An 18273-nucleotide genomic window follows, 5' to 3' on the forward strand; every position below is an offset into this window, starting at 1 on the left:
GTCTTGTGACAAGAGGAAGGGAAATGCTCTAAAATAATCCTAAAATTAGAAAAACCACAGAGCTTGTTAAAAATGCCCATGCGCGTTTTATTAATAAAAACTAACAGTGCCAAGGTTAAACAAGTCAAACAATTATAGTCTCTTTATATTCCATAAAATATTACAGAAAAGTTTATTTGTGTTTCAATAAAAAGACTACTGTCTTAGAAGAGGCAGCTGACAGTATTTGTGCAGTTAATTGTTTGTGAATAAATTCAAAAAGACTACCACCTGCCCTGAAATTCCTTTTATAAAAATGAACTATTAAAAATGATTGACAAATTTTGAGTTAAAAAACTTAAAACATTCTCTATATTTAATTTCAACTTTATAATAGATTACAGGAAGATGCTTATGAAACAAATACAAACATTTGTTTCAGTACATGTCTTTATATGATAGACTTATAAGTATGTAAACAACTATATAATAAAAAGTTTCCAAAGTCTGCCTGTAAGAAATCAGGCAAATTTCACCATAAGCAATAAATCATTCCAAACCTTCAAGACATTTTATATAGCTGCACCAACTGGCAGTAAACATTTGCCAAAAACTTTGTTACTCATATGTCCCAACATACAGTGAAAAGCATATAAACTTGATGGAATCATCATGTTAGATATAATTTAAGGGAAAAAAAGTTCACAACAACATTTCTGGAATTTAACATGTAAAAAAGTAGGACGTATCTTTCTTGTTTGGTTCTTTGGACACTGCGCGATTAACAAAAAACACTACTACATTAGCTCACTATTCCTCCAAAAGTGGCATCATCAAAATATACTCCAAATAAATTGCCATTCAGTGTATTCATTTTCCACAGAAGGATAGCATTTTATTTCTCAATGATGTGTCTACATTTTCTTTAGCAAACTTCGCAAGAACATTTGGGGCAAAATCCGTTTTCCTTCAAGTAAAAAAAAGAAAAGCAAACCCAAAACAAACAAGAAACAACCAACAAACCAAAACCCCCTAAAACAAGAGTAAATAAAGGCTCTGCATTAACACACTGGTATCAAAAACACACATCCACACCACATTTAAAAATATCCTACATAAAACAATCCTTGTTTGCTTATCAGAGGTGCAATTTCTAAACTTAGAACTGCTTACCAATATTCTCCTTGAGGGATGGGGCAAAGTTATTTGAGACACTTCTCCCTAGAACAATTTATTCCTGAAGCTTGCTGAATTTTAACAAAAAATAGTCTACAAGCAAAGGGCATCAGTCGTCATCATCATTTTCATTAAAATCGTCGTCGTCGTCATCATCATCCCCAACATAAGAAACTGGTGTTTCAACTCTGGAGCCACTGTACTGAGATCCGTTGGAACTTGTAGCCAACATCCCGTCTCCACCATTGGAAAAGTCACTGAAGGGAAAAAAAAAAAACAACAAAAAAACCAACATGGCCAATTGGTATTACTTAATGATTTTTCCTGGTTTACTGTGCTCTTAAATATAATTATGCATCTAATCTGTTCCTTTAATGAATCTGCCACTGCTATTTTATAAACTGTATTGAACATGACTAAGTTATTTCTCAAAAGCAGAAACAGTAAAGTAATTCTGAAGTGGTTCTTATCGTGTTTCTTCCTTTAGGTTTAATATAAAGATTAAATCCTTTCCAGGTAACTTCTGAAGTACATTTAGCCTTAAAGCTACAGAATTATCTAAGCCCTTTACTATTTTTAAGTAGCACTGGACACTCGCATCACAAGTGAATCCTATCTTTAAGCACTAATCTTGACTCAAGACACGTAAAATTGGGTATTAATAGCTCCTCCTTAAAACTTTGTTATTACATGGCGAACTATCATTGCTACATGCACTGTATTTTTAACTTGAAATGGTTTTCTTCTCATACTTTCCTAGTTTAAAAAAAAACCACTGTATAACAACAACAAAAAATTGAACCAAAAAAATCCACCCCACCAACCTCAGAACAACTCAAAAAATTCCCCAAAACCAACACTCTCCCCAAGCAAAAAAAAAAATCCCTACTTCTTTGACATCTTGTATTTTTCCCTCTTGTAGACATCTATGTACACTGAAAATTCACCGACACTGAAAATTTATCTCCTGGATCAGCAAGTAGATTTGGAAAGTATCTTAACTGAATGGGATCTTTTTCCACCAAAATACACACAAGCATTGTAAATATGGTCTAAAATATCTTGTTCCAAGATGAGTTAACTGTATCCAGAGGTATTTTAAGAGCCAAACATTCCTGCCTCCAGTATTAATTGCTATTTTGCCAATCTTTTTTATCAAACGTGGTCAAATTCTTGACAAAATGTTTTTCTAAAATTCACAGAAAAAGTATCTCCAACTTGGAAGACATTCATCATTTTAAAACTGCTTTCAAGAATATGTTTGCTAGCCATTTTTCAATCCAGCTGATGCACATAATCTATCATGCACACCGCTGTATGGAGCTAGTTGAATGGTCTGTAACCACACAAAATGAAACTGCCCCAGAAGATAACAAGGAAAATGTACGTCCAGTGAGACACTTCCAAGAGCTTCTGCTGCTCTGCACACTTACTCGGAAGATAACAAGATATCTGCTTAGCTGTCGTCAGGTAATTTATATTCTCCAGAATTATCTGCAGAAGCAGCATCAAAAACAACAACAAAAAATATGCTTGTGTTCCTGTGAATTTGGAAAGTACAAACTCAAAACCTGTCACCCATCTTTTGGATAAACATGGAACTGGATTTCATAACCTGAGCTCCTTAGCAAGACAAAGAAATTGGAATGAAGGCATCGGCAGCAAAATCTTCAGTCTTCTGCAGTCTGTCTTTGACAGTTTTTGGTACCAGAAAAGGTACATATCTTGTAGTTTCCTACTGCCATGAATACTTATACATGTACTATAACTAGACATAATTTGTCACAACCCTTTTCCAGTCTCCTAAGAAACAGAGGTAGAAGGAGTTCTCCTGCTTCTCACCAAGATTATGAACCACAGTCAGCCTCCACTTTTTCTACTGGTCTCTTAGCTAGTAGCTGCCTATTCAAATTTCAAAGTCTTAAAAATACATGGGCTCTTTTTCACTAACTCCATGTACATTAACATAGAAGGAACCTCAGTAAGAACAGGAGATTTCATATACTGTGTAAGTTCTGTTTCTCTAAAGATATTTTAGCAATATTCTCACTTAGTTTCAGTTCCCTAGCACAAAACAGGACAAATTCCTCACACTTCTGGGCTGCAGGAATGGGCTGCAGCATGAACCACGCTCCTCACCATTGCTAGTCTTGCACATCCCTGAGCTTAACTGTTTCAAGTTTTTTGGTTGTTTTTTTTTTTTCTCTGCATTCAAGTAAACTTGTTATCTACAAAAAGGCATTTCATTACAAAAATGCTTTCAGAAATGTAACTGTATTATCCTTTTAAAGTAACCCAGATACTGTATCCTTAGAAAGACCTCCTTCCAACTCTCACAGAAGGCAGATGGGAGAGAAAAAGCTGCCAGAAGATTATCTTTAGAGAACAAGTATAAAGCTGTTTTGCTTGTCTAAAAAAATCCCATCAATACAGGATTTTTGCCTTTAAACACAAATGGATTAAATGGCCTAAAAATTAGTACTTCCTTAAGAATTTTGATGGTATAGCAATTTTCCAAATAATTTACAAGGCAGCGCCTGCCAGTGATTCTAATGTAAAACACTCACTTGCTGTGGAAAGAGGTGAAGTAATCTATAACTTGCTCTCTCCTTTCTAGGCTCACCTCAGTGTCCACTAAAATCACGGAACAGGTCCTTCTGGAAGTTATGCGGACATATGTATGAAAGACAGGGAGGCGATTACAGGATTGTAGGAGGGCCAAAATGTGCCTTCTATGATGGAATAAATGCATCAACAAATAAGGGAATAAGTAATCTACCTGGGCTTCTGGAAGGCCTTTAATAACAGTCGCTCTCAACATTCTCAGCTCTCAACTAGAGAAATAGAGTTTGACAGATGTACTGTCTGATGGATAAGAAATTGGCATGGTAAGAGTTATAGTCAATAGCTCCATGTCCAAATAGAAACCAGTAATGAGTGGTGTCGCTCAGGAGTTCATACCAGCACCAACAGTATTTAGTATCTTCATTAATGACTAACAGTGGTACTGAGCACACCCTCAGCAAGTTTACAGATGACACAAAGCAGGGTGGCGCTGCTGATAAACTTGAGAGAAGAAGGAGTGGGCCTACATGAACCTCATGAAATTCAACACAACAAAGCGCAAGGTCCTATACCTGGGTCAGGATAAACCCCAGTATCAGTACTGACTGGGGGATAAATGGATTGAGAGCAGCCCTGTAGAGAAGGACTTGGGAGATATTGGTGGATGAAAAACTAGACATGACCTGTCAACATGCTGCTGCAGCCCAGAAAGCCAACTGTATCCTGGGCTGCACCAAAAGGAGCATGGCCAAGCAAGTTCAGGGAGGTGATTCTCCTCCTGTACTCCATTCTCGTGAGTACTGCATCCAGCTCTGGGGCCCCCAACACAAGACACATACTGCCTTGGTAGAGCAGGTCTAGAAAAGGGACATGAAAGTGATGAGAGGGTTGGAACACCTCTCCTATGGAGACAGACTGAGAGAGCTGGGCTTGTTTAGCCTAAAGAAGAGAAAAATCCAAGGAGACCTTATAGCAGCCTTCCAGTACCTAGAGAGCTTATAAGAAATACTGAGAATGATGTTTTACCAGCACATGCAGTTGACAAGACAAGGAGAAAGAGTTTCAAACAGACAGATGGCATATTCAGTTGGAGATATTAAAGAAAAAATATGACATTTAACTCATTTTACAACTTAGTAGAACTTGCTTATAAACAAGGACAACTTGTTGATAAATGCAACACCAAGAATCTATCCAGTAGTAACTACCTAAGTGTCTTACATAGCAAGAGAAAAACAATATTTAAGTTCAGAAATTACATACATCCACAAAAAGCTAAACCCAAGTTGCAGTTTATCACTCTACCCATTTCTGAAAATGTTTAAAACCGAAAAACCCTTTTTTTAAGTTAGACACTAACGATCAGTGGAGAACCTTGCCCAGATTGTATCTTTAGGCAAGTATCTATTTTCTTCTCACAAATTCCAAACTAAACAAAAATAATACATTCAAGATTAACACCAGCCTAATCAATTTCTTTTCCACTATACAGGAAAAGGTTTCTTTAATGACACTAGTAAGAACTACTACTACTCAAGTAAAAGTGATGCCCAAGAATAAACTTAAACACATACCAATATCACATTTAATCAAAACAAAACTTCTTTATCAAATATTTAACCCTCCTTAAGTTTATTTGATGATTGCAGATTTTAAAAACTAATTGATCATTTCATCCCACCTGGCTGAAAATCTTGTGCCATTTGATGCAGAACCTGATGAAGATGTGACATATACACTGCTGATTGATCCCTGAGCCATTTCTGTAAAACAAACAATATGTATTTCAAGAACACTTCAAAACACTCACGTAATTCAGATAATTGCTTAATCCTTTTAAAGTCCAGAAAGGAGACTTGCAACCAAACCAACTGAACATACTGATGTACTATAACCAAAATAGCATAACTAAAAACCAAGGAGCTAGTGCAACAGCAAAAATTTCAAAGTACATTAAAAAAAACCCAACATTTAATTTTGAAGTGAGCAAGTCAGAAGCCACCAGTATTGCTTATATAATGAAAACAATAAAGTAATATAAAATGAAGCCATGACCATGTTTGCACTTACTACCCCTTGCCTCTGCAGGTGCATCAACTCTAAATGTTCTCTTAAATGAATTGCAAAATGCAAAGACCTACTTGTGTGGTACAATGGAAAACATGGTTCTGTGAAAACCACAGCCCATTCTCTATGAATCTCTGTTATTTGTTCCCTAAGGTATGCTAAAAAGTGTATTTATTTGAGAATTTGCTAGAAATCTTTAAAACAAACCACTGGAACTTAAATTAACTGATCTCAGATATTTTCACATTGCTTTTTGAGTCTCATATTAACAAAACAACTCTTCTTGGAGTAACTGACCTGTCACATATGGTTCCAGAGCTTTAGGAACCAAACTCCTTGCAATTTTTAGGTCCTCTGCTGAACAGCTTCCAGATTCTAGCCCACAAGCCATTCCCATTCGTTTTAGTACTTCTATATCATCATGAATTTCAAAAGTATTGTCAAAATTAAATAGATACTCAAATCTGGAGAGAAAAAAATATCTCTATTAACTTCAATGACTTTAAGTAACTTTCTAGGTTCAGGAATTGCAGCATTTCAAAAGCTCAACACACAGTGTTAGCGATATATCACATTAAGCAATCAAATTTTTCAAGATATATATATTTGGTAGCAAGCAACTAAAACCATCATTATATACACTATATAAATCTTTAACAGGTTTAAGAGATACAGAGTTTTAATTAAACATTTTGCATGCCTGATATTTTTTTCTTTACAGAGTAGGAAGGGAAATGGGAGTTGGGTTTTTTTCTCCCCTCTTTTTATGGTTTTCTGGTAAGCTAATAGTGCAAGAATACACTGCTACATTCAGATTTTATTTAGCAAATGAAAAAGCTTTTTGAACCAAAAGTAGAGGACAGCAGTTCTGAAAACTAAATCAATTTTCAAGTCTGCTAGCTGCATTTCCCTGTGTTGAAGTCAGAGGAAAACACTCCTTGGTGTATGTATGATATAAAACTTTAGCACAGCTGCCTTGTTTTGCTTCTAACATCTATCCATAGTATGACTTAAACAATTTATTAAACATGAAGATAGGCTGAGAAAGTTGGGGCTGTTCAACCTGGAGAAGAGAAGGCTGCATGAAGACCTCACAGCGGTCTTCCAGAATCTGAAGGGGGCCTACAAGGATGCTGGAGAGGGACTCTTCATCAGGGATTGTAGCGATAGGACAAGGGGTAATGGGTTCAAACTTAAACAAGGGAAGTTCAGGTTGCATATAAGGAAGAAGTTCTTTACTGTGAGGGTGGTGAGGCACTGGAAATGGGTGTTCCAAGAAAGCCGTGAATGCTCCATCCCAGGTGGTGTTCAAGGCCAGGCTGTACAGAACCATGGGCAACATGGTCTAGAGTAAGGCTTCCTGGCCCACGGCAGGGGGGTTGGAACTAGATGATCTTAAGGTCCTTTCCAACCCTAAGTATTCTATGATTCTATGAATGCAATTATTCTATTTATTAAAAAGCTTTATAAAACTGTCTGAAAGTGCATGTTCTCAATCTACAAAACGCACAAGTAAATTTATTTGTATTTCATCTTTACCAAGTCTAGATGAATGCTTTAGCATGGACATAAAACTCATAATACCAAGAGCCTGAGAGAAAACTTTGTTAACTCACTTGTCATTTGAAATACTGCAGTCAATCACTGTCTTCTTGCTGGTGTTCACAATGATAAATGGCAAATGGATGACAGAGTTGGAAGGTGGTGGTCGATTTGCCTGTTGTTCTGCTTGACGGTTTCGCTGAACAAGGTTCTTGAAGGCAATTTGCTAGAAAAAGCAATAGTGATACAAAAAGTATGAATTAAACTTTTAAGATCCTGTTAACAACAAAATCCTTCAGATAAAGAATACCAGCAAGCTACAAAAAATAGCTGCAGCAAGTAAATGCAGAAAAGGACAGAATGATCACCATATTCCTGCATGTTAAGATGCAGGAAGGGAGACAAATGAGAGTATTGAAAAATGCAATGCAATAAAATTTCACTGAAAATAAAAATGCATATTCTAATAACTACATCAGGACAGTTTCTTGGACAGATCCTTGACAGAATGAAGAAATAACAGTGATTAGGAGAAAGAATTTTCATATAGCATCCTACTTCGCTGTTCACCATTCCCTGTTAGCCACTGCACTCCACAAGAACAGTCAAATGATTAATACTGTCTTTTTCCTGAAATTATATGCTAAAAGCCAGTTAACATTTGGAATTTGAATATCTGATGTTAGGTTTCCAAATTACTCAGTTTAGGTTAGCGACTTTACTCTCAGATCTTAACAAAACTGCTTTTCAGAATGGAATATTCACATTTTAAAGACTGGCAGTTGTAGGAACTAAAACTCAAGTTAATCACTGAAACTCAAGTATAAATCTTTTATTAAGACACCAAACTAAGAAAAAGTATTTTTCTAGTCATGGAATCAAATTAAACAAACAAAATTTAAAAACAAAATCTAAAGCCACCACAGAGGCTGATAAAAAAATCAGACAGCTGTTGAGGTTGCTGTCCCACAGCTGTCTGTACTTTCTTTCTGCATACTCTCCTTGAGATTCTCATTCCTATCACACAGTATACTAGGGGGAAGGAGCTCAGCAACTGCTTTACAGTGGTGAACCTACTTACACAGCACAAGCAGTCGTGTCCCAGAAAGGTAAGACACAGAGAATTATGAGACACGGCCTCTACAGTCGTCTAATTTTACCTATGGACTCTAGCACAGAAAAACATTCTAGATACAGGAACTCAACTGGAAAATTCAGAGAGCAGAGTATGAATTACAGCTCCTGTCAGCATAAAACCTGTTTGAACATACTTTAAACTGCAACATAATTTATCATAACTCATGGAAAGTTGCTGGCTTCCCAACAGCAATGTGCAACAGCACAGTTCCAGCTAAACTACAGTGCAAAATTAAAACTTCATATGCTTTACCCTGAAATTCACCTCGTAGAAATTTCCCATCCCTCACTGGGATAAAACAACAGGAATATATATAAGTTACCTTGCCCTATAGACAAGAGTACCTTGACTGTACCTGTAGAATGAGTTCTTGTAGCTGGGACTGTTTTTGCTTTATTCTCTCCAGTCTTCTCTGTTTCTCCACCTTAGGACAGAAAAAGGTTTTCTTGGTTTATTGGTTTTACATAGCATTTTATAACAACATTTTCTCCCCTGAAAATCATCTCAATACCAAAGAACTGTAGGTAGGGCATATGATGTCAGTCACTAATGTGATAATTTAGAGATCTAACTATTGAGACTCACATCAGTACTACTGTAACAAAGAGCAGAATTGGAACACTGGGGAATAAAGTAAAATATATCTGGAAGACGGTAAAAACATCTTTGCAAACAGAAGTTATGCCTCAGAAAAACATCCAGATTCAAGGAGGCAAAGAGGCTCTTCATGTAGTCTACTGGAGACAATCCGTCAAAGATGATTAAAAGAAATGACGTTTCCATGAGCCCAAGGTTAAGTCTTCAAAGTATTAAATACATACAAAGAAATACCATAAAACATAGGAGACAAAACGGTAGGAAATAAACAGCTTTCTCAGTGTGGGAAGCTCACCAGCAGATTCCAACAAGGACTTCATTTACAGACTGTTACTCAAATTACCGTGGATCAGAATAAGAGAATGAATAGCAACATGACAGCACAGAACCACAGAATAGTTAGGGTTGGAAAGGACCTTAAGATCATCAAATTCCAAACCCCCTGCCATGGGCAGGGACACCTCACACTAAACCATCTCACCCAAGGTTCTGTCCTGACCTTGAACACTGCCAGGGATGGAGCATTCACAGCTTTCTTGGGACACCCATTTCCAGTGCCTCACCACCTTCACAGTAAAGAACTTCTCCCTTATATGCAACCTGAACTTCCCTTGTTTAAATTTGAACCCATTACCCCTTGTCCTGTTGCTGCAATCCCTGATGAAGAGTCCTTCCCCAGCATCCCTATAGCCCCCCTTCAGATACTGGAAGGCTGCTATGAGGTCTCCACGCAGCCTTCTCTTCTCCAAGCTGAACAGCCCCAACTTTCTCAGCCTGTCTTTATATGGGAGGTGCTCCAGTCCCCTGATCATCCTTGTGGCCCTCCTCTGGACTTGTTCCAACAGTTCCATGTGCTTTTTATGGTGAGGACACCAGAACTGCACACAATACTCCAGGTGAGGTCTCCCAAGAGCAGAGCAGAGGGGCAGGATCGCCTCCTTCAACCCGCTGGTCATGCTCCTTTTGATGCAGCCCAGGATACGGTTGGCTTTGTGGGCTGCGAGCGCACACTGAAGCCGGCTCGTGTTTATTTTCTCATCGACCGACACCCCCAAGTCCTTCTCAGCAGGGCTGCTCTGAATCTCTTCTCTGCCCAACCTGTAGCTGTGCCTGGGATTGCTCCGACCCAGGTGTAGGACCTTGCACTTGGCATTTTTAAATTTCATGAGGTTGGCATCAGCCCACCTCACAAGCGTGTCAAGGTCCCTCTGGATGGCATTCCTTCCCTCCAGGGTATCAACCGAACCACACAGCTTGGTGTCATCGGCAAACTTGCTGAGGGCGCACTCAATCCCACTGTCCATGTCAGCAACAAAGATGTTGAACAAGACCAGTCCCAACACCGATCCCTGAGGGACACCACTCGTTACTGGTCTCCAGCCGGACATTGAGCCATTGACCACAACTCTTTGTGTGCGGCCATCCAGCCAGTTCTTTATCCACCGAGTGGTCCATCCATCAAATTGATGTCGCTCCAATTTAGAGACAAGGATGTCGTGTGGGACGGTGTCGAACGCTTTACACAAGTCCAGGTAGATGACCTCAACTGCTCTACCCCTGTCCATCAGTTCTGCAGCCCCATCATAGAAGGCCACCAAATTGGTCAGGCAGGATTTCCCCTTAGTGAAGCCATGCTGGCTGTCACCAAGCACCTTGTTGATTTCCATGTGCCTTAGCATGCCTTCCAGGAGAATCTGCTCCAAGATTTTGCCAGGCACAGAGGTGAGACTGACTGGTCTGTAATTCCCTGGCTCATCCATTTTCCCCTTCTTGAAAATGGGGGTTATATTTCCCTTTTTCCAGTCATCAGGAACTTCACCTGACTGCCATGATTTCTCAAATATGATGGCCAGCGGCTTCGCAACTTCATTTGCCAGCTCCTTCAGGACCCGCAGATGGATCTCATCAGGACCCATGGACTTGTGCACGTTCAGGTTCTTAAGATGCTCTTGAACCTGATCCTCTCCTACAGTGGGCCTAAGGTCTTCATTCTCACAGTCCCTGCATCTGCCTTCCAAGACTTAGGTGGTGTGGTCAGAGTATTTCCAGTGAAGACTGAAGCAAAGAAGTCACTAAGAACCTCAGCCTTCTCCAAATCCAGGGTAGCCAGTTCTCCTGATAGCTTTTGGAGGGGGCCCACATTGTCCCTAGTCTGTCTTTTACTCACAATGTACCTACAGATTCCCTTCCTGTTATCTTTAACATCCCTAGCCAAATTTAATTCTAACTGGGCCTTAGCTTTTCTAACCTGGTCCCTAGCTTCCCAGACAACATCCCTGTATTCTTCCCAAGCCACCTGTCCTTGCTTCCTCTCTAAGTTTCCTCAGCAACTGCTTATCCATCCATGGAGGTCTCTTGGTCCTCCTGCTGCACTTCCTTCTAGTCAGGATGCAACACTCCTGAGCTTTTAACAGGTGAACCTTGAATATCAACCAAAAGTCTTGGGCCCCCCTGCCCTCTTTGTAGGGCTATATCCCATGGAACCTTACTAAGCAGGTTCCTGAAGAGGCCAGAGTCTGCTCTCCTGAAGTCCAGGGCAGTGAGCTTGCTGCACACTCTTCTCACTGTCCTAAGGATCTCAAACTCAACCACCTCATGATCACTACAACCAAGGCTGCCCTGGAGTGTCACATTTCCAACAAGCCCTTCCCTGTTGGTGAGCACGAGGTCAAGCATGGCACCTCTCCTTGTTGGCTCCTCTACTACTTGCAGGAGGAAGTTTTCTTCAGGACAATCCAGGAACCTCCTGGATTGGATGTGCTGGGCCGTACCAACCCTCCAACAGATATCAGGATGGTTTAAGTCCCCTCATGAGGACAAGGGCCTGCAAGCGTGAGGCTGTTCCTATCTGTAAATGATGTCAGCATGTGCTGACAATGCTGGGTCACCTGTCATAGTAAGAGAGCTCATCATAAAACACTCTTGAAAGTGTCTTGTAGCATTGAGTGATTACATCACTGAAATTATTTTTGGTAATGCGTATGTGTCAGAAAACATAATCCCATTCATGCATATTTTAGAAATAAAATGACATTCAATAGAGATCTCAAATTACAGCATCTAGAAAAACATTCAGCTCAGTACACCCCAGGAGCCAAAAATTTGAATTACTAGGCGAGGGACTAAGAAGATTCTAATGCACCTGATACTCACTGCCACAAATGACTCAATAGTAAAAGCAAACCTTGTACAAAGTAAAAACTAAGAAGAAAAATTAACTGAGGGCTGTTACATATCATAAGTACTTAAGTCCTGCAGCAGTACAGGAGCAGCAATGCATATATATGGTGAACTACATGCAAAATCTATCATCATAGATGTATTATTTGTCTGGCCTCTGGAGAAAACAATCTTCACAACTCTTTAGCACCACTACTGCAATGCTGGAAATACACATTAATCTTTCAATTTGGTTAACTTCCATTCACTTCACATATACTCTAAAAGCTGTGACAGAGCTGTATTTCTGACATAGAAGAATAAAATAAAAAAAACCACCATAAACCAACTAAAAACATTAAAACAGTCTGGAAGTTTAAATGTGCATTCTGTAAATACAAACAAGAGAGTCTAAAGGGATCATACTATTGTACCTTGTTATTTCAGGAGATAGCAAGAATACATTCTGTTGTATCAGAAGAAATTAAGGATGTAAACATTTACTCAGACACAAAGACACTGTGAACTTCCTAATAAATATACCTCTAAATTCTGACATTCCTGAGCCGAGTTAGTAGGTAGACCAATCCATTTGATTTCCTTCTTCTCCTTAGAGATTATGTTCATGGCCATAAGGACATTTAAGGCATCATAGACACGTCGTCTAATATTCTTCTGGTCATAAGCCTGCTATAGACATAGTTCATTAATCAAACATACTTGTGGCAAAAATATTTGAAGATAAATACATCACAGTAAATGGGTAAACTTAGGTAATGTCTGAACTGTTTAATTTAGCAGCAGGAAAAGATAGAAAAGTCTCATAAGGAATTTCTCTTCCCCCATTCAGTTCACATGGAACTGACCTCCCATATACTTACTGATTCATTTGGTGAAATGTGATTATCAGTGGTACTGAATTCTGCAACCAACTCGTCTGCCACCTCATTGTATGAGGTAGTTCCTTTTCTTTGTACCTTCTCACAAACCTTCATAGAGAAATGACGTAAACCCTTGCCATTCTTCTCTCCTTTTTTGTTCCGCTTCCTAAATATATGCATAATACATATTTTAAGATGATTTTAACTTTGGAATACTTAATGTCTCTTTTTCAAATACAAGCACACTGCTGCATAAAACCAAGCTTTCCCTTTTGTTCTGCTTTTACCCCTTCCCAATATTTTTTCCTATGATGTTTTCCCCTACAATTTAAAATAATTAACAATTCTAGTGTCTTGATGCTGAAACACAGTACAAATTCATTCTTTTGTCAACTCTGCTAGCTCCAGTAGCAGATAATTTAACAGGGATATATCCCTTGAAGAAGTCAATAAAAAAACCCTTTTAATCTTCCAATCAAGAAAAAGAAGGAATAGAGGGATAAATGCTAAAATATGAAAGGTGAAATACAAGATATAACTAACCTAAGTTGACCACAAAAAAAAAAAAAGACTTGATTGAGCATTTTCTGTATAAGTCTGATACCGACTGAACAGATGAAGTCTGATATTGCCTCAACTCACTACACATTCCATAATTACCAAAATACAGATCTGAAGTTACACAGTATATGAAGTTGCTATGAAAACTTCAGTCACAAAATATAGTAACTATAAAAGTTTTCTGCATATTTTTTAAATAAAAAGCTCCTTGAACCTGAGGGAAAGTGTAAGTATCAACAGAAAGTTCCTTGTAACTTGAGGAAAAGTGTAAATATCAACAAAATTACTATCAGCAATGGAACCTCTCTTAATTCTCTACATCTCACTCACTACAATTCCAAACTAGAAATCTATTTATGTGTAACGAGACACTGATGATAAATTTAGTCCTAAAAAGAACCCCTACATTTCACAAGAGACTCTTAAAAGCATGCTTGCATGAGACAAGACACCAGAAGAATGCATTAATTTTATCTAATACTTTTTCTGCAATAAGGACTACATCCTTATTTCACATGATACTTCATGATACACTTGTTCAATCCAAAAGGCGCTTTATTTTTTTTAATAAACCAGCAAACCAGCAATGTCAAATTAAAAGCTTAATCAAGTCACATGAACTCGTGTTCTTTTAGGAGCAAAATCCTCTAAATGTAAGTAATGTGAGGATATCTATCAGTGTTCACAGAAAATATTCTCATTCCTTTTGTGACAAATGAGGGAGTATTCATTCTTGTGCAACTATTCCTCACTTAATACAACATACTTAATGTTGAAGTGCTCTGGATGGAAAGGTGAACACACGTCTCTCACACCACTAGCCTGAGAAGTATATACACTGCCACAGTTAACCTTTAGAACAAAGGTTCCAAATAATGTATTAATCCTTTGTAACTTGTATTTTGCTCACCCAGCAGACCACGGTGAAGAATCGCCAGTCTGGTTCTGTGATACAAAATGTGTGTTAGGCGTATGTGGACTTCCTACCAGGATAGTATTTGGCGCTGAAGGTCTCTGAGGTGTACCAATAACCTACAGTAAAGATAAAATAATTTGGAAAATTATCGGAAGTACTACAAGATATTCATACACTGCATGATTCAAATGATGCACGATGCAAACACTTCTGCCTACTTCTACTGCATGCATTGATTTTATGCACATTAGTATAAAACCCTTCAGACTACAGATTATATAGTTAGTGCACTTCCTATGTAGTATTTATGTATTATCCTTACATGATTTTTCATGCTTCCTGAATTTCTTAACATTATTCAACACTAACTTTGACAAGATCAACACACACAGGTCCTCACCACCAATAGAAAAAAGGGATAAAGGTAAGGGGAGAAACCCCAAATCCTACCAGAAGTTGCAGTAAATACAGGAAGTAGGATCTAAAAATCAGTAAAAGCAGAAAGAAAATGCAGAGATGCTGCCAGAAAGGCCAATTTCTGCAGTCAAGTCTCTATTACTACAGAGTGAGAACCAAAATGTTAAGAGGTGAGGAAGAATAAGGGCCAACTTTCTCTATCACTGCAGTGAATTAGACCAATTTGGGCAGAATAACTGCACCCTGAACATGTTATGCGAAACACACTCAGCTGATCACAGTCTTAGTCCTGAAGATGTGCTATTCTGATCACAAATTAATACACACATTTGCACATGAAGCCATATTCTCCTTAACTGAAACTTGCTGAAGCAGAACTTCCACTTTTGCAGATGATGTTTTCTATCTCCAAAATGTTATAAATGTAACACTCTAGAAAATATGCTTTTAGGAAAACAAAATGATACTGTACAGATTTCTATTCTGTAGAAAGATATGACAACTTCTGGGGGGTATGTCTGCCTCCCAGTGGAAACAGTATGTTGCATCCCTGGCATCATATGAAACAAACATCAAATGAACCTACACCCACAAGCTTGCTACGCTCTTCAGCCACATTCTGCCTCACCAACAAAAATTTCTTTCTCAGGCTACGTTCAATACCTTAGCCTCAAAGAGTAAAATAGAAAACCTGAAAAAAACCAAATGAAACATTTTATGCATTAAAGTTAAAATAAACCAAATTTGAATAATGTTTAAATATAGAACGCTAAAAGCAGTCTAGTGACTATTAGATGCGTCAGATTTTAGCTGCCTGTGATTTTTCCCATACTACTGTTTCTTTATATAATGCCACCTGAGTAGTTAGCATATAAGTTCATTACACCTTCTTCTGACAGCTGGAAAATCTCAGGTCCCCCTCCTCTTTCCTGTAGCTTTTTTCCATACTTAAATTGTTTCTAATTCTTATGGAAAGTCATCTCATCTCCTCTACTACTTTTCATAACTGAGACTTCTGACTGTGGGAAACAGAATGAGGGTGTGGGATGCCAAACAGGCACAGGAGACACGCAAACCAGCTCACCTTCTCCCCATGAAAAAAATACTGCCGGTTCTGCTGCTGACTGGTCTGGTTCACCACATCTCAAAAGACTCTGAAAACCACCTGTGTGCTACTCAAGTAACAGACAATACAGACCACAGAGGAAAGCTGTTAGCCAGTTTTTATTCCTTAGAATGTAGTTACAGAGGACTAGAAGAGATGATTAACATCTTGCTTGCAGGAGCAAAAACCAGAGGGTCTCACTTTATTCCCTAGCTTCCTAATTCCACAAGCAGCTCCACCATCACGTTGGTGCCACACCTAGAATTTGTACAACTGCAGTAACATGAAAGCCAGGGGAAAGAAGAAAATAAACCATCTGGTAGCAGCAAACCCTGTACATGTACCACACTCTATAGTGTCTTGAAGTGTTCAAGAATACAAAGGAAAAAGCAGGAAGCAAAAGCAAGAAAAAAGGAATAAAGTAGGAAGCAGGTACAAATTCACAGGCTCATTTCTCAAGTGGAAAAGTGAACTCTGTTTAATACATTCAAAACCTGCCCCACATTCTAACTCACCAAAGTCTGCAAACCAGCCAGAATTGTAGGCTTTAATGTACTGCTATTAAGGAAGACCCTAGAGTCTGGAGTTTCACAATCTCCTAAGGAATTACCTAGTATTATTGGCTCCTTAATAGAAACACTGATGCCTCTATTTTTACTCTCAAGTTCATAAGCAACGATGACTTTCAATGAAAAGAGCATCAACAAAAAGAGTCACTGGGAACATCCTAAAATTAAAGCTTGTAGACAGAATTAGAGAGGATGGTTTTAGACAATCGGGGATAGGTAGGGGGTGTAGAAAAAAGAAGGACTTCTGGTTTCTCTTCAGTTTCCTGATTTCAAAAAGGAACAAGATTACAGTTTAGCTCCTCAATAATAAAGAAGTTCAGGACAACTGGGAAAGCAGCAAGACAGCCCATACACTCCACTTTGCTGTTCTTAACAGAAAAACTTACATGAACAGACTTATGCAAAAGAAAGACTACCTGAACAAAGAACACAGGTTCAGAAAATGAAGTACTTAAGTATTAAAAATGTGAGTTTACCACTCAAAGGTTAGAAAGTTGAGCAGGATCACAAGCCAACTCCTCAGTTCTGCTTCCCAAGAACGTTTTGAATATTGACAGAAAATTCAACTCCCCTTTGTTTTCAGGGTTCTAAAGGCACTTTTTTTTTTATAGTTCTGGCTATCCCCTTAAGGACTGTAAAGTCAACAGAAATAGTTCCCCAAAATTTCTCTCTATATATACACAAGCAAAAACCTCCATCTCTTCTTTAATGACATACAACTAAGCATCTAATTCTGAACTGGTAACAGCCAATGCAAATATGTTGATATGGGCCCCTCCTTTCACAAACGATTTAATGCTAGTATGTTTTGAGTAAGGAAGTGCTGAAAATTATGATTGCCAAATGTAAATTTCCCACACTAATCATACTAACAAAACCACCATTAAGAGTAGTTGTTACTTTAGAATCACATCTTTTTTTAATAAGAATACCATGTAAAATTAATCATAGATAATACCACAGAATAATATAATACAGATGAGGATTTGTCAATTTAAACTTGTGATGGAAGACACAAGAATTTATTTTACAGGTATATCAACATCGTTGTAAAAATTAATTTTCTGACGGTTTAAAGTTCAAAAAAGCATCAGATGATTTGTAATTTCATTGTTATCCCCTTGTTTTGGTACTTCAAGGAAATATTTCCTCAGTTACTCGAAAGAACATTTCATTTACAACATTAAACTGAAGTGTGTACACAGTCCCACAGCAATGCCCAGCAGGGGCCCCCTCTGCGCCATTATGGCCTATGATATTTAGTTAAAGTATTATTTTCCTACTGCTGGTTACTGATTTTAAATTACAAGAATGCCTACCTACTCTGAATTTCCTCATTTGGAAATTTACTGATAACAGACCTCCAACTGAAGGAACAATTTCATTCAGTTAAACTCATTTAGCAACACTTCCAAGTGGCTGCTGGCAAGTAGTTTATTCACACCACTGCTGGAAATACAGTGCAGTGAATGATTTGAACTACATCTGTACAGCTGAAGAGGTAGAGTTTATAGATTCATGCAGCCTCAATTATAGAACACTCCTTAAAGCTTAGAGCTGGGAAAGGCAGATGGGAAACTGCTTTCCTGTCAAGAAGGACC

General features: G+C 38.3%; 1 protein-coding gene across 4 annotated transcripts in view; it reads right to left on the bottom strand.

Moving 5' to 3' along the window:
• Positions 1-321: 321 nt before the first annotated feature.
• The window catches only part of TFDP1 (transcription factor Dp-1), a 46205-nt gene continuing 28253 nt past the window's right edge, over positions 322-18273 (bottom strand). For 3 of the 4 annotated variants that reach the window (XM_061472723.1, XM_061472722.1, XM_061472724.1), the window contains exons 5-12: positions 14576-14697; positions 13105-13270; positions 12767-12913; positions 8823-8891; positions 7404-7555; positions 6085-6251; positions 5402-5483; positions 322-1412 (exon numbers count right to left, since the gene is read on the bottom strand). In XM_061472723.1, the coding sequence (XP_061328707.1) occupies positions 1265-1412; positions 5402-5483; positions 6085-6251; positions 7404-7555; positions 8823-8891; positions 12767-12913; positions 13105-13270; positions 14576-14697 (1053 nt within the window). In that variant the 3' untranslated portion in view covers positions 322-1264. The remainder of the gene's footprint in view (positions 1413-5401; positions 5484-6084; positions 6252-7403; positions 7556-8822; positions 8892-12766; positions 12914-13104; positions 13271-14575; positions 14698-18273) is intronic. The other variant, XM_061472725.1, reaches the window with a different exon arrangement.

This window comes from Pezoporus flaviventris, unplaced genomic scaffold (assembly GCF_033815535.1).
Source record: "Pezoporus flaviventris isolate CSIRO_AGI_PZ_B2104156 unplaced genomic scaffold, CSIRO_AGI_Pfla_v1 ptg000072l, whole genome shotgun sequence".
NCBI lineage: Eukaryota > Metazoa > Chordata > Aves > Psittaciformes > Psittacidae > Pezoporus > Pezoporus flaviventris.